This window comes from Penicillium oxalicum, chromosome II (assembly GCF_001723175.1).
Source record: "Penicillium oxalicum strain HP7-1 chromosome II, whole genome shotgun sequence".
Classification (NCBI taxonomy): domain Eukaryota; kingdom Fungi; phylum Ascomycota; class Eurotiomycetes; order Eurotiales; family Aspergillaceae; genus Penicillium; species Penicillium oxalicum.
Genome location: NC_064651.1, coordinates 2,281,849 through 2,296,938, shown reverse-complemented (window position 1 = coordinate 2,296,938; position 15,090 = coordinate 2,281,849). Strand labels below are relative to the sequence as shown.

The following is a 15,090-nucleotide window of genomic DNA, read 5'->3' as shown; positions in this document are numbered from 1 at the left end:
ACTAGCATGGTCTCGCCAAATGTGCGCTAGAGCGAAACCCACACAAATCCGTCCGTCTGGACATTTTATCGTCTACAACCCGACGAACGACAACCGCCGCCCTTGACCACCGCAGAGGTTCAAAGACGCCAAAATGCCTAACAACAGACTGCAATACGTGAGTTATATCGTTCACGAAAAAATGAATTGATTCGCAAATATTGACTCGATCCCGTTCTGCAGCGCCGCCGGAACCCGTACGTTTCCTTGAAAATTCTCCCGTCCCGCACAATGCCTTTTTCTACCGCTCGAAAATGATGAGATTTGCTCTCGAATGAAGCATTCTTCGCGACACTCGACTCTCGAACAGAATATTGATGAAACCACGCTCTACAGGTACAACACGCGGTCCAACAAGGTCCGCATCATCAAGACTCCTGGTGGCGAGCTCCGGTACCTTCACCTGAAGAAGAAGGGTACCGCTCCCAAGTGCGGTGACTGTGGCATCAAGCTCCCCGGTGTGAGTGCTTCCGATTTTTTTTTTCTTTCGTGAATGGTCGTGTGGACGGTTGTGTGGGTGATTCATGATCAGCGACCGTGGGAAGGTTCTCGTGGGAATTATTGGTGGAGGTAGGGCGGGAAACAGCAAATTTTTCCTTCCCGAGAACCAGTCGCATTCCTTCCGGTCGTCAGAATCACCGTCACTTCCGCATTTTCGTCTCGGCTGTCAACCTCTGCACAGAACTTCTCAGATTGACGATTCGCGACCTCTAGGTTCCCGCTCTCCGTCCCCGCGAGTACGCCCAGATCTCCCGCCCCAAGAAGAACGTCAGCCGTGCCTACGGTGGTTCCCGCTGCGCTGGCTGCGTCAAGGACCGCATTGTCCGCGCCTTCCTGATCGAGGAGCAGAAGATCGTCAAGAAGGTTCTCAAGGAGTCCCAGGAGAAGGCTGCTGGCAAGCGCTAAGCAATGTCTGTTTTCGTCGGTGTTGGTCTTTTGAGGAGCGAACGATATGGAAAAACGGGATGGTTCTTCTAGAATCTAAAAAAAGGATGAACAGGAACCGCTAGCACGCGAGCTCATTTACAGATGAGCCGAGTCTAAGCCAATGAAACCCAACCTTATTACCTTCATGATACTTACACGAACTGCTCTCTCAACTTGATTTCTCTGATGTGCGCCCTCGGATGCGATGTGTTTGAAACCCATTCCCGCTTCTTATCGAATATCTCGTCCCACATCATCTCTCTCGCCCCCCATGTCAAAATAGTGTTCGGGGTGGCTACGCGGGGTCAAACGCGATTGTGTTTGCTACTGTGTCTGGCAGTCCAGCAATATCTATCGCTTATCTTGTAGAAAGGCGTAGACCGCAGGCTAGGCCCTTTACAAACCTCCACTGAGCAATCACCACTTTTCTAGCACTTACACGTCCGCCGCGCGTAGAGATGTGCCCAAAGATGCAGGTTTATTGCATCCCTGTGGAACCTACTGCCTCGAAAAAGACAGTCCAATTGCAGCGACAAGCCTCTTCGTACGCTGAAGTCAATTGATTCAGTGCTGGACGGCGGCACCCCAGTCCCAAGGTTGTATTTTCTTCTGCGTTTCTGCACGTACCTAGTGATGTTGAATAGTTCCCTTCCATGTACAGCCCAGATACCTATCTACTACATGAGGCGCCCGGTCTCCTGCACGCAAGGGCTTTTTCAGCAGCTGTCGAATTGACAAATACCTCACACCGCAACACGTGGACCCGACTTCGCGATACTTCAATTGTATTCACACCTTCCACTGGGCTGAGCACAGTCAAACCATGTACCTGGTCAGTAGGTAGGGACTTGGGTTGGTAAGAGTAGCGGCAAGACAGCGGGTACTAGAGGCATGACTCTGACCGCTTATTGTGCCTGGTCAAGATTCAAACACATTTATCTCGATTGATCTAGTCGGGGTAGAGTTGGACTATTTAATTTGTGCAGGACGTGTATTCTTCCGGGGCGTCACTCGGGAATTTTCGCGGTCAGGTCCAGATTGGGACCTGTCTGTGCAAGTTGGTACCTATGTTAGTTAACAACTACCTAGATATCACGTTCAGGCAGTTGAAGTATTCTCGAAGTTGCAGGATTCTGATTTTAGCCTGGTGGAGATCCTTCACGCGATTCCTGATGTTTCAGAGAGGCGCCTAGGAGTAATGGACACCGCACAGAGGTGACATGGGTTCAAATCAGGCTTTTAGGTTCCGAGTGATCTAGGTGGGCGGGCAGGGCTGTAGAGTGACGAGAGTGGATGGAATGAAGAGGGTGCGGGAGTACTAGGTCTTGGGCGGAGATATACATCCTCGATAGAATATCCGGACAACAGGCCGGAGATGAATAGGTGCGCGATGCAAGGCCAGGTAATTACCAACTTCCTCCGCCTCTTCCATCACCAGCCTGTCAATAAAAGTTTACACCTACCCAACTGGCATAAAATCCCAAATTGATTGCCACGTCAGTTGTTGATCTCTATTAGATCGGGTTACCTGTAGCAGTGTCCGAATGAGCTTTGAGGGTTCAATCAGACCTGAAAATCCAGCATCATCGAACATTTACAACTACGTGAATGAACGACGTGGGAAATTGATGAGTGAGTGGGTGCATCCCCAACAGTTGATGTCGGTTTGTGTCCCATGTCCACAAATGATCAAAAATCCTCATTCGAGAGGTTTCTGTACTGTCCAATCGCCACGTGCGAGATGCTCCTATTGACATTTCTCCTACAAATTGAACGGCGGCGGGAGATGGAGGAACCTTAGGACCGAGCCCTAGCCAGTGTAGGCCCGCTGTTTAGTCAGCCAAGCCAGCCCCTTCCGACTGGTCACCGGCCACGGGCCGCTGTCATGTGGATTGATATGGCCTCTTGTTCAAAGTGTTTATGACCCAAGCTCAGTGTAAAGTCAAATAAGCGACCATGAGGCCCAGCCTCATGATGAATTGTTGAATAGAACCTGTGCCTTACAATTATCCAGTCCCGCGGCGGGGGCGGGCCGATGGTGTCACTTGATTTCATGCATTTCAAGCGTGTCACCACACAATATACTTCCATCGACAAAGTAATCATGATTTGTCAAAATGAGCGTGAGCTCAGATTGGGGTTCATTGCCCCCGCCGGATTTACCAGAATTTTGGGATCCCGTATGCTTTATTTGCATCCAATGAACGGTAGACCTGGACTTCGAGAATGCATGAATGCGTGGATGAGAGATCTGCAGTCAATAATGGGCTGTCAAATGGATGCAGGTTGGAGGGAACTCTGTAGGTGACAGCCCGTGCTGTGCTGCAAGGCTACCCACCCGAAACTCAATATATCGGCGATATGTCGGGGACAGCATTCATTCAAACCTACCTAGCGGCGTTCCAGCAATCTGGAATCGAACCTTATGCAGGTGCGAGAAGTGCTGGCCAACGCAAGATTCTGACTATATCAATGACTGGTATATGACAGGTTTGAGCAGCGTCAGTTAAAAGACACCTTCCGTTCCTGGTGCATCCAGTGCGGTGATTCGCTATTATAGCCCTTCTGCTTCAATGTCAACTGAAATGCTACATTTCTATTACCTGCAAAGTCTTCTACTAAGGATATCCTGTACTCAACAGTGGCCAACTGAAGCGTTGTGAGTGGGCGTACTGGGTAGGTCTGAGACGGCAGAACTACCCAGAGACTGCCAAGAGTTGATGCCTTAAAACCCGTTTCATCAGGCTACACCTACGGCCCCCTAATTCAGAGCAAGTCCAATTGAATGTGCTGGTAAGATTTTTTTTTGTGGGTGGCACTTCCGATCGTCTCCCGTCATCCAAGGCTAACCGCTGTAAGCCCTGCCAGCCGCGAACACGCAAAACGTCAAAAATAAAGGCTTGATTGACGGGACCGTCGATTTACCACTAAATAGCGATTGCTCGATTTGATGTTGCGATCAGGCTCACCCAGCCCCCGTTTGGCATGTATGATCGGTTGAAGCAGAAGCTTAGTATTCGCACATAGCAAAGCGGCATACAACATATACTATGAGTATGTCGACTGGAAGTAGGTAGAACGCCTGAACCAGTACTTCCTGTCATCCGTTGACTGATTGACTCTTGTAACTCAAAAGTTGTCCCACATCCCAACAAAAATCTATCTAACAAAAGAGACAATATGGTTCGAAACACATTGGATCTACAGTACATACTTACCTAGTTCGCTCGAACTACTGTAGATGGTGCACGCATTCGCGCAGTATCACTCAGCCTTCCAGACCTCGGATGAAAAAGCGGCCCCTATATGCACGTCAACCCACCAACACCTATCATTGATCAGTAGCTTTGACAGGGATCCTTCTTGCATCGTAGTGAGCTTGGTTTACATCCACATATACATATATGCGGCAGCCCGCACGAGACGACTCTTTCAATGGAGCGTGGACGCGTTCCATTTGGCGATCACGGGTTGGGAATGGACCCCCCATCGTGCACAGGCGAGTCATGGGATGTGGACTCGACAGAAGTACTCACCGGTGTGGCCGACGCAGGTCGGCAAAACGGTTGCTTGTGATTTATTGTACCCCGCAATTCTTTTAAGTGACGTGGTTGCCGTAGCGCGGTATCAAGGGGGTAGGGTTAGATTTCCTCTGAGCGTAGGACGTGCGAGGGTCTTTTTGACAGCGGTTGGTAGATAAAGTAATAGTAGGTGGACAATCGGGGGAGAGAGGTTCCCGAGTAGTACTGGTCGCCAGTCCTATACCTTAGTATACGTATGATGTAGTTACGGCGCTGTGCATACTGCATCCTACTGTACGCCAGTAGTTACCTGACGAGCACACTTGGACCTTCCCCAGATGCCTACCACACCTGTCGCAGAAAATCGATGCATAAGCGCTTGGTGGATTATCGAGGAGTGCTGATTGGTCGCGGAAGTGCCATCGGTATCGGCATCACCACTCAGGTCGAGTACCACATGAGTGTGCCGCATAGGTGTCTTCGACCCAAACTCTAGGAGTAAGTTCGCGGGGTCTTGCTGATCCTCGACACTCCTGATAAACGGTCGCTGGATCAAATGTCGTTGAATGGACCCAAGCTAAGGAGGTTGATAACAACTTGGAATAGGAAGTACCCGCCTACAACGCCGAATTGGCCGTCATGCCCCAAAGTCACCGTCTGGGTAGTCCAGTATGGACACAAAGATGGACAATGTGTCTGATATTTCATGATGAACGGTAAGGAATGACCTAGAAATATCGAGACATCCCATCCTCAGTGTACTGTAGCAATCTGCTTATCCGGATCTGCAGAATCACTGTAGTAATGCAGTACGGTGAGAACGACCACAATAGCACGTTGTCCTGCAGTAGGTATAGAATTACCCGCCAAGAAAGGCTGAACCTGTCGCTTGTTCGAATCAATCACACACCACCATCACCTGCCCTTCTGTCCTCCACTACATACTCAAAGTACTACTCCCACTGAGCCAAGTCCGGGAATTACGCGTCTCACAAACGGTCCGACAGAAGCAGGACTTGACGGAGGGAGATCTGCAAAGACTCCCTATCTCCATCCTGATTTGACACAGATCAAAGAGGTACTGATCACTGGGTCGGAACTAGATTAATAAAACACACCTGCAGCACTAGTGAACCAGTGATCGAAGTTCAAAGTAAGGAAGGGATCATCCACCTCTGGTCGGGAAAACTGACCCCGTCAAGTTCGAGCATCAACGCTGGCCGCTGGACTATTGAAGCTAGCGTCTGCATCATGCATGTGTACGTGGACCTGCATCAAAGGAAATGGAACAAAGCTAACCAAGACGGTTCATAGCGGGATGTCGACTAGTACTATCTTGTCACGTTCACGGATGCATGTCTAGCTTTTCCTCGATTGGAGGGGGAGGGGAGGAGCATTACTCGTGTAACGGTCAAAGGGTCAACAAGACTCATTTCAAGAAAGTTGGTCCGAAATAATCACCCTTGACGCTTGGTCCTGTTTCAGCGTGTTCGCGAGCCAGGACTCGGGTGTTCTATTTTTTTGCCAATTATTTTCTCGACTGGGCCTTTCTAAGCACCAGATCATCGATGGGTAATGCAAAATTCTACCTTGAATGGTATAGTGTATAGTTTGTAGGTCACTGTCTGGCCTCTACTGCTTAGACCTGTGATAACAATGGGAGAAAAAAGAATGCTCGGATTGGAGGCTAGCACAAACACGGCCATATTCAAGTCAAGATGTGCCCATATCAGAAAGGTGGAAAGCAGAGGATGATGATAAGCCCCGTAGGCTTTTCATGTCAAGTAGTTTGTTCAGAATTAGATTTGTTATATAAGGTGCTGTTGTACGATAGATGGATGATAATGAATGATGTGACACGATTCATGTAATGGAAGGGCAAGCCAGAATGTACAGAGCCAAGTGATGGCAGAGCTTTCCAAGAGAAGATAGGTACTGATAGCGACAGCTGCCCTCCTGACTGCCCTGTATTAATCACACATGGCTGGTTCACGCTTTTCTCATATCCGAGGGCCTCTATCTTCCAGCCTCAAGCACTTGGAGCCCTGGAGATTCCTTTTTTCGACCAGAAAGTAAATTAAACATCAAAGCAGGTAGGTCGTCAGACTGGAAGCTCTTGAGATACACATCAAGCGAGAAGCGAACTCAAATTACCCGACCAGAAATTCCAATTCAGATGATTGCACGAAAATGGATGCTTATACCAGTTGCACCCGTTGCGCTAGCTGTCACTGCATGTGCAGTAGCTCGATACACAACTGCCCAAGTGGTGGGAGCTATGGCCGCGTGAGAAGAGAGATGCTGTCAAAGGGAACAAAAACGAGGAGCGATACCGACTTGGACATTCGGATCTTGTAGCTCGGGCCATTGGAGTACCCTCGGCCGAAAGAACATTGTAGGGAAAGAGTGGGACGTATTCATACCACCAACTCGATCTGTGACTACGGAGTAGAGACTCTAGAGAGTACCATCCTACATCCATGTGTACAGGACAAATCACAAGTACGGCTGCGCAGCACGATCCCCATGAGGCTTGAGCCCAGACGGTACAGCTCGTTCATTCTCCAGGCAAGGCTCGTGCCGTCCCTGAGGCTTAACTGATGATCAAGCACGGCGGGGAGAAAAATCTTTTTCTTTTTGCCTTGGCCACCTCACGAATATTTGATTCCGTCTCTGAACGAACTTCACTCGGCTCGAGTTGAGAAGAATTAAGCATTACTATCCGTTCCTCATCGCATCCACAAAGTACGTCTTTTACTGCTGCCCATAGAGGCTGACGCAGACAGGCAAAAGCCAGCGATGGAGGCCGTAATGCTTCTGAAAAACTCGTGTAATCTTTCATTTTCTGGGAAAAACTATGGTAGGACGAAGCACGAGCGCTATCTGGACAGGAGATGCGGATGCACGACGAATCATGTTGCGGGAAAACTTGCCGAGCAATGAGACTGCTGGCGTGGCGCCGATTCTGGGATTTTGGGGGTCGGCGAGACCGCGAAGTTGACCCAACTGAATGGAACGGCGGCTGGACGATCATCGCCACATTGTCTGGTGGTGTTATTGAGTCTAGAAGAATGGGGGCACTCTCCGCACAGATACCAGTCCCGATAATCAAAAGATCCTGGTCGGGTGGGAACCTGCTGATGCTCTGTCTCGAGAAAGATCAGCGGCACATGTGTTTTTAAACATTTTGTATCGAATCATCAGATCGAGGAAATCCACTCATGCCCGACAGGTCCCAAGCTTTTCTTTTCTCATCTTTTCTTTTTTGAATCACTTCAAGGTTCCGCGCCGCATGAGGAGATTGGTGAGAGGCAGTTGTCCGTCGCGCTTATCGTTGCCCGATCATCGAATGAATCTGGCTCATAGGATCCCCGTATGAGTACCTAGTCATGAAAGGGCCCGTAGATCCGGGTGATTCCAATCCATTCTCAACGACAGAAAGCACCTTCTGAGTCTGTACTTACTTTGAACATATCAATGAGGAGGTCTCGAGAAGGACCACCCTGCCCATGACAACAAGATGACTTCAGATAGCCGACAACAATCCGGAATTATATCGGACGATCATGCAGATGAGATCGATTCTTAGCTCCATACTACTCTCTGGGAATTGACGAGCGCGCACAGATAGCGCGATTGTGACAGAACCTGGGGGCTCCATATGTCCTGTCATGTTTGGCATGATTTGCCGGCCAATCTCCAAGCGGGTTGAGCGTAATCGATGTGTAATGTAACGGGGTGCAGTGTCAAGTACATGAAAAAGTACGGCGTGCAATTAGCTCGCATCCACCTGCCGAGTTTCAACATATTTACTAATTCCCGTTAGGTAGTAGTACTGTAGTACCTGAGGTACATATGCACTCTTCTGACAGCGGGCATGCACGTTTGTGGATACTCCTCTCCAAGCTGGTCGCGCCAACCGCCTGCACCCAATCAATAGCTCCCGCTTCTCAGGCCTAAGTTTTCCGCACAGTTCCACCCAGTGGTACGAGAGATGGTGAGCAGAGAGGAGGGTCTGTGGTCTTCGGGGCGCTGTGGGTACTGTGATCTGCTGTGAAAGTATAGCACTGAGCCTCCAAAACTCCCGTGGATTTTCACCGTCTCTCCTGTCTTGCATGCTTGTCGAGATAGTCGCGCTAAAATCCAAATATACAGACCCCTACAACGACAGTCCACTGCGATCAGCTCGGGTCCGGGATTGTTCCACATCGTCCAACGGTGATAACCCGCGGATCAAATCCGAGTGATGTGTGTGTGTGAGAGAGAGGGAGGGGAAAAAAACCACGAATCAACCAAAGAGACAGGAAGAAAGAGGGCTGTGAAAGAATGAAGTCATCATGAGCTTCATTGAGATTCATGATTGTTCAATAGATTAAAGACATTATCGACCAAGACCCTCCCGACAGGTTCAATCCCAATGCAAAAGTGCATATGCAGTGAGCCTTGGCTCCGGTTGTGGTATTTTGATTTGATGTTTTTCCATCCTGCCGTTTCCTTTTTCTTCCCCTCCCCTCCTTTTCTCTTTTTTTCCCTTTTCCCCCTGTGCTGCCCTCTTTGTGCTGAAAACGCCAGGCATATTTCCAGTCCTCTGTAGATCCAGACATCCCCTGGACAATATCCCATGCAAGAATACACTAGACAGCTCAGCATCCCAGCCTCCTGGAGTCGGTGTTGGAAAACAAAAAAAAAAAAACAACCCCGCCTCTGATCATCACACAGGAGCCCGGCGACGAACCTTGACGCATGGAGCTGAGTCATGTCTCAAATGCTGATATGTACGGGATGAGGACTTTGATCTTTTAGTCCATCATGAGAGGACCCTGAACCTGGTGAATGCCTGTCCAGGGCCCCACAAAAGCAGCGTAATCTGGGGCGACCTCGGCGGAGTCGCAGAACACCATGTTCTCTCCGTTGGGGAGACCAGTGGCGCCGATCACAGTGCCAAGATCAAACTGTCGTAAGGTTCCAGGGAATCCCACGGGCTGTTGACTTGGCATAGGTTGATACTGGCGGCATGGTAGCTCCATGAAAGGTGAAGCCATGAGGGGACCCAAGCCGTGGTGTTGAAGAGGGATCAAACTGGCTTGGGGCAGCGAAGTCGGGTAGTGTGGCTGGGTCTGCGGGTGAGGTGGTGTCTGCATCTGAGGGTGAGATGGGGTCGGCAGACGGCCGAGTCCAGCCTGAGGGGGTGACTCCCGGATCTGCTGCGCAGCGGGGGGACGACTGCGGCGAACACGGTCCTTGGACTGTTCATCATTCACCGTGGGGCGCTTGGTGGCTGCACGCTTTTTCCCGCCCCGCGATGCTGGGGGTAGACGGGCCGGGTCAGATGGGCTGGAGGCGATGCCTTTCTTGCCGCCGGCCTTGCGGTATCTGGTTGTGGACTGGACACCGCCGTTCCGGATAGCCTCCTTGGTGAGCCGCCAGTAGCTCATGGTTCGCTTTCCTGGACCCTCAACCTTGATGGCCTCAAACCCCTGTTCGTTGGAATAGAGTGTTAGTGATCTGATCTGTGAGCCCTAGTCCATATCATCTTGATGGACTTGACTATCGGCTTGATTTTGATTGAAACGGAGAGTCAAGCCACGCTAGGTGCAGGGGTAGAAAGGGGAAGAGGACAGAGGAAGGGAAGAAGGTCAATACATACAGCATTCATGGAGAGGTTGTGTCGGATGCTGTTCTTCCAACCTCTCGAGGTGCCATCTTGGGCCTTGGTGGTGTTCAGCTTGAACCATTCATAGATGCCCTGCAGGGGGAGCATCTGGTCCTCAGCCGAAATGAGGGCCTCCCAAATGAGCCGAGAGTATGGGAGATCTCCACTGGGGCCCTGATCACTGGCACCACTGGGGCTCATCTGGGGGGAGCCACTATCCGCCGCTGACGCCGTGACCGCGGGACTCATTCCATCTCCAGAGGGAAGGGGAGACTGCGATGACCCCATCGAGAAAGGAGTAACATGGGCAGTAGGGGAAGCAACACGCATCAAGTGCTGATGTTGCTCAGACACGTGCTGCACCGAGGGAGAAGGACCAGATTGAAAGTGGCCCTGTGGAACGGTCGAATAAATCGACGAGAAGGGGCTCACAGTGTTTCCAATATGCACTCCGTGAGCTGGGGTGGGGGAGCTGACCAGGTAAGGATGGGTAGGGGAAGGGCCAGCAAGAGAGCGAGTGGATGGAGGGACAGAATCACCAGAGAGCAACGCCATGAGACGCGAGTGTTCGAGATCATCTGAATGATGATACTCAGGGAAAGGTGAAAACGGGCTCGATTCAAACGCGTGCATGGTGCTCCACTGTCTAGTAGTCTGAAGGGAAGGATGAGTTGTAAGTGAGGGTCCAGATGTACGGTGAGATCTGAATGATAACCAGGTTTCGGGTGAGAGACAAGGGTTGGAGAAGGAAGATTGAGAAGGATGGTTGGTGTCACTAGCAATCATAGGCCAACGACCGCTAGAGTTGGGAATGTTTGGGTTCGCCATGAGATGTGGCTGCCTCAGCTCGAAACGATCTGTTCGCTTCTGACCTAGAAGATGGTAGTGAGGGACCGAAGCTTCCACGACGATAAGAGAAGAAGGCCCCTGATAATGGGCCAAGGAAGGTGCGGAGTAAGGTGTTGATTTGTGGGATGCGCGTGTGTTGATGTTGATATTTGTGTAGATTAGGGTATGTTTGTGCGCGTGTATGTTTGTGTGTAGGTGTGTGTAGGTATTGGGACTTAAACTAGATAAGTGTGAAGAACTCCAGAGAAATGACGAGAGCGTGACTGGACAAGAAAGAACCTAGAGGTCAAGGTTGAAAACACCGTCGTGAACGAGCACCAGGGCCCCAATGAAGTATATTAGAAACGATCTCCACTCAAAATGATGGGGATGACTGTCCTGTCCCATTCAAGAAAATAAAAAAAAGGGGTCCAAATTCAAGCTATCGCATCGCAATGACTTTTTTGCCCATGGCAAAGGCCAGTACTACCGCCAATTTTGATCAACTGGAATAGATCCTGGAGCATGTACCATTGGCCACACAGTGGGCTTCAGGAAAGAAAAACTGCAAAATTGAGAGAAAAGAGTGGCGCTTTTCCTCCCCTGAGTAGATTTTCAGCGGGAAAAAAAATGACAAGTAACAGAGATAATCACCAGAGGAATGGGTCAGCAAGTACTAGTGAAGTATGAGATGCACCGAAAAAGAAAATAAAACAAGAAACCAACGGGTGACTACCCAGGGCTTGGGGACAGACAAAGAGGCGTCGACAACTAGTGTCGACCTCTTCTAGTCTTGCAGGCCGTTCATCCTCTTGTGCGCGAGGGAAAAAAAACGCCCTTCTTTCTGGCGGCTTAAGCCGTGCAACAAGGATACCATAGTACAAAGCGGCCAATAATCTCCCAACGGGTTGAGGTGGGTCGATGGGGTGGCTACACCAAAAGTACAAGTAGCCGTTGAACAAGGTCCAAGAGCTATCAGGAGAACGCCGTCAAATGGACTTAAAGCCTGAAGTCGCCGAGAAAGAGTCGACAAAGTCACTAGGTCAAGCAGAGGACCGGAGTTGAGAAGGGGGAGGGGGGAGCACGGCGAGCTGCAGAATCTGCTCCTCATCCTGCCACTTTCTTTGGCCCGGGACTGAGCTTCAGCCACCAAGGCTTCTGGAAGTTGGCAGTTGAACTGGACGCATTTCTGGAAGATCTTCTTCACCCAAGAAGAATCGGCCACGAGATCGAGGTCGAAGAGGAAAGAGAGGTCAAGACAAAAGCACTCTCTCCTCTCCCCCCCCCTCGAAATTGCGATTCTGTCCAGGAAAGCAGGCATTGTCTGCTCCCGAGTCTTGTCCTCACCAGCGAGACGGTTCAATTCGACTGTCAGCTGCAGAGCTGTCAGGTGCCACCAGCCCCATCATTCCAAGTCCGCGGGGTTCCGTGGCAGCAAGTCGAGCGCCCAAGAGTGTCCTTGCAGGAGATGTGCACAAAGTGGGAGGAACGACGGGTCCCGGTTATAGGGTCGTCTCTAACGAGTCCGCTAGTCAGGGACGACCAAAAGAGTGGGAAAGAACAGCATTGAAGGACAATGATAATCAGTGGTCACAATAAGCATTTGAGATTAGATCCACACGTGGGCACATGCGGGAAAAAGTCTAGCTTTCGGGGGGGGTGAAATAAATGTGTACAATCAAAGACGGGGAACGGAAAATGTCTCCAACCCAATCATTCAGTCCGGTCGACGACCGCTGAGATCAAGCGGTCAGCGCCGTCCAAGAAATTGCCCAGCATGCCGAGAATCTTTCTGGCGACCACAACTCCTCGAGACAACCTGCCGTCAACCAAAGTCGGCACTTTGACGAAGCTGTCTTTTCCCCAGAAGTTGTTGGACTGGCTCATTTGCGGTAATAAATCTAGAATTCAAGTTAGCAACGGCGCCAGAGTTGACGGCAACGCCTGTCACCACATGGGACATGGTCACAAGGGGAAGGAGACTCACTCTTTTGAATTGGAAATGTAACTGGAGAATACCCTTCAATGCCCAAGTGCTCCTGTTAGTGAAATCCTCTTTGCTGGTTGACCTTTCGGAAGGTTGGAGCCAAGCCGCTTGACGCAGTAGAGACAAAAAAAGAATACAACGCACCTTGTCAAAAGTACTCTTAAACCCTCGCTCACGCTTCGCACTGTAGTCCCATTCCTTATCCACGATGCGAAAGGCAATGTCCTCGTATGGTGCCCCAGCCGTGAATCGAATAAGGCACGTGTCTTCTTCGCCTGCCTCGGCGAAGGACTGCCCTCGTTTCCGACCGGCTTCTCGTTCGATGCGATACGTTGGGGCTTTGGTCTTGTCGATCAGATCCGGGTAGAAAATGTTGAACTTATAGCCCTGGACCACTTTAGGTGGCGGATTGTCGTGGTCATAGTGGGTTTGATTGTACTTGTTCCATTCATATCCCATCTGGACTCGGTTGAAGTACCGTGGCTTTCGCGGGCGGTACTTACCCGCCCACTGCGATTTGGACGCCGTAGTCACGGCTTCTTCGCTAGTGAAGATCTCTTCATTTTCACTGACACCCTTGGCCAATTCCCTCTCGTAGAGGGCCTTGGTGGCCTGCGAGAAATCATCATTGGGAATGGCGGAGAAGCGACCAGGCACTCCCGATGTTGCCACGCTCGTAGACGCCGCGCCAGTCGTGATGATGGCAGTTCTCTCAGCGCCTCGCTGCCGCAGAGGAACAAATCCCATACGCAATATTTTTTGACGTTCTTGGGCCTGCAAAACATATGAGACATGCGGAGAGAAATCAAGAAAATGGTCCAAATACTTACAACTTGACGAAGAAAGGCGCTCTCGTCCATAATTTCTAGCCCCTTGTCCTCCTGACGGACGTGAAGTAATGGATCCGGATCCAAGCCCTTGAATTCGGTCGAGTCTGAAAACACCTGGGACAAATCATCTACAGGGACTGTGGGTGCAAGCGGAGCGAGCTTCTGTCGAATGGCTTCTGCCTCTGCCTTTTGCTGATTCCTGAGATCGCGGACACGCTCGTTGATCACATCTTGGTAGACATTTCGCAATCTTGCTCGTGCCTTCCACACTGTCAAACTGCGAAGAAGCTCCTCCCAGTAGTCCGTGTCAATAGGTTCATTCGAGTTCAACTTCTTCTTGACTTGCACCTCCAGCGTCTGTAATTGTTCATATGATTTGGGGCTCAACAGTCGATTGATATCAGCCGCTACCGAACTTAGTGCGCGCCCTTGGGGAGCCGAAGTCTTCTGACGATCTCGACAAATAATTTTCATGGTCTGTACGGAAGACAGTCATACGTCAGCGAGGCCTCTTCAAAGGAGCTGCGCGTATTCAACGGAAAAAGAGAGCATACCTGCCAAAAGTCTCGATTCTGATGATTTGACTCCAATTTCAAGAAAGTGTCAATGTCGTGCTCCAGGTCTTCCAGCTGTGACTGCGACAATCCCTCAAATACACCATCAGGATCTACCACGTCCAACTCTGAATCGGCGATCTCATCGTCGAGGGGATCTCTAGTCGGATCGATCACACGCAACGTAACGGTGAGCCAGTCAATGGGCTTTGCTCGCCCTTCCTTGACTCGAATCTCCGCCTTTTTCTTGGCTTGCTTGAGCACAAAAATATCCTCTTGCGCTACCCACTCGCGCGCTTGTTCATCCTCTTGTATCTGGTTGAGACGCACTTGGTCGCGCATATCTCGAGAAGGGCCCGAGCCGCGCGAGTTTCTAGTCTCCCATCCTTGATTCGAATCTTGCCGGTCGCGGTAGTCTCGTTCGTTGCGGGGGCGATTCTGGGGTTGCCGCCAGGACGAAGGCGATCGCGATCGACTGCGCCTTGGAGCACGGCGGTCGGACATCTGATGAATGACCCTGTTCGAAGATGTATTTTGGGACGTGACCTTTCAGATTGGAGATCGGCTTGGGGCGTTGCTCTTTGGTGGATAGTTTGTTGGTGACAGGGCTGACGTCGCGCGATCGAAAAGTGATTCGGAGGATTAACGGAAGGTGAAGCGTGCGGCTAACTTGCCTTTGAGGCTCCATTGCAAGATAAGCTAGGCAGCTCTCCGCACCCACTCAAGCTTCCACATCTATCAAGTCAACAGA

The 15,090-nt window shown here is 50.6% G+C and overlaps 5 protein-coding genes across 5 annotated transcripts; 2 read left to right on the top strand and 3 right to left on the bottom strand.

Annotated features, from left to right (window-relative positions):
- Positions 1-133: 133 nt before the first annotated feature.
- POX_b02688 (60S ribosomal protein L34-B) lies at positions 134-945 on the top strand (the record flags this gene model as incomplete). The annotated part of the gene is made up of 4 exons (XM_050111599.1): positions 134-157; positions 223-236; positions 376-499; positions 754-945. 4 exons carry the CDS (start codon positions 134-136, stop codon positions 943-945), a joined length of 354 nt encoding a protein of 117 aa, XP_049971945.1.
- A 3,456-nt stretch (positions 946-4,401) lies between these two features.
- On the top strand, positions 4,402-4,542 carry POX_b02687 (uncharacterized protein; the record flags this gene model as incomplete). The annotated part of the gene is made up of 1 exon (XM_050111598.1): positions 4,402-4,542. The coding sequence occupies one exon, from the start codon at positions 4,402-4,404 to the stop codon at positions 4,540-4,542; it is 141 nt and encodes a 46-aa protein (XP_049971944.1).
- Positions 4,543-7,080: 2,538 nt separating this feature from the next.
- Positions 7,081-7,521, bottom strand: POX_b02686 (uncharacterized protein; the record flags this gene model as incomplete). Its single annotated transcript, XM_050111597.1, has 1 exon — positions 7,081-7,521. The coding sequence occupies one exon, from the start codon at positions 7,519-7,521 to the stop codon at positions 7,081-7,083; it is 441 nt and encodes a 146-aa protein (XP_049971943.1).
- A 1,765-nt stretch (positions 7,522-9,286) lies between these two features.
- On the bottom strand, positions 9,287-10,773 carry POX_b02685 (uncharacterized protein; the record flags this gene model as incomplete). Its single annotated transcript, XM_050111596.1, has 2 exons — positions 9,287-9,964; positions 10,135-10,773. 2 exons carry the CDS (start codon positions 10,771-10,773, stop codon positions 9,287-9,289), a joined length of 1,317 nt encoding a protein of 438 aa, XP_049971942.1.
- A 1,908-nt stretch (positions 10,774-12,681) lies between these two features.
- On the bottom strand, positions 12,682-14,843 carry POX_b02684 (uncharacterized protein; the record flags this gene model as incomplete). The annotated part of the gene is made up of 5 exons (XM_050111595.1): positions 12,682-12,869; positions 12,956-13,007; positions 13,100-13,729; positions 13,786-14,262; positions 14,340-14,843. 5 exons carry the CDS (start codon positions 14,841-14,843, stop codon positions 12,682-12,684), a joined length of 1,851 nt encoding a protein of 616 aa, XP_049971941.1.
- Between the last annotated feature and the right edge of the window lie 247 nt (positions 14,844-15,090).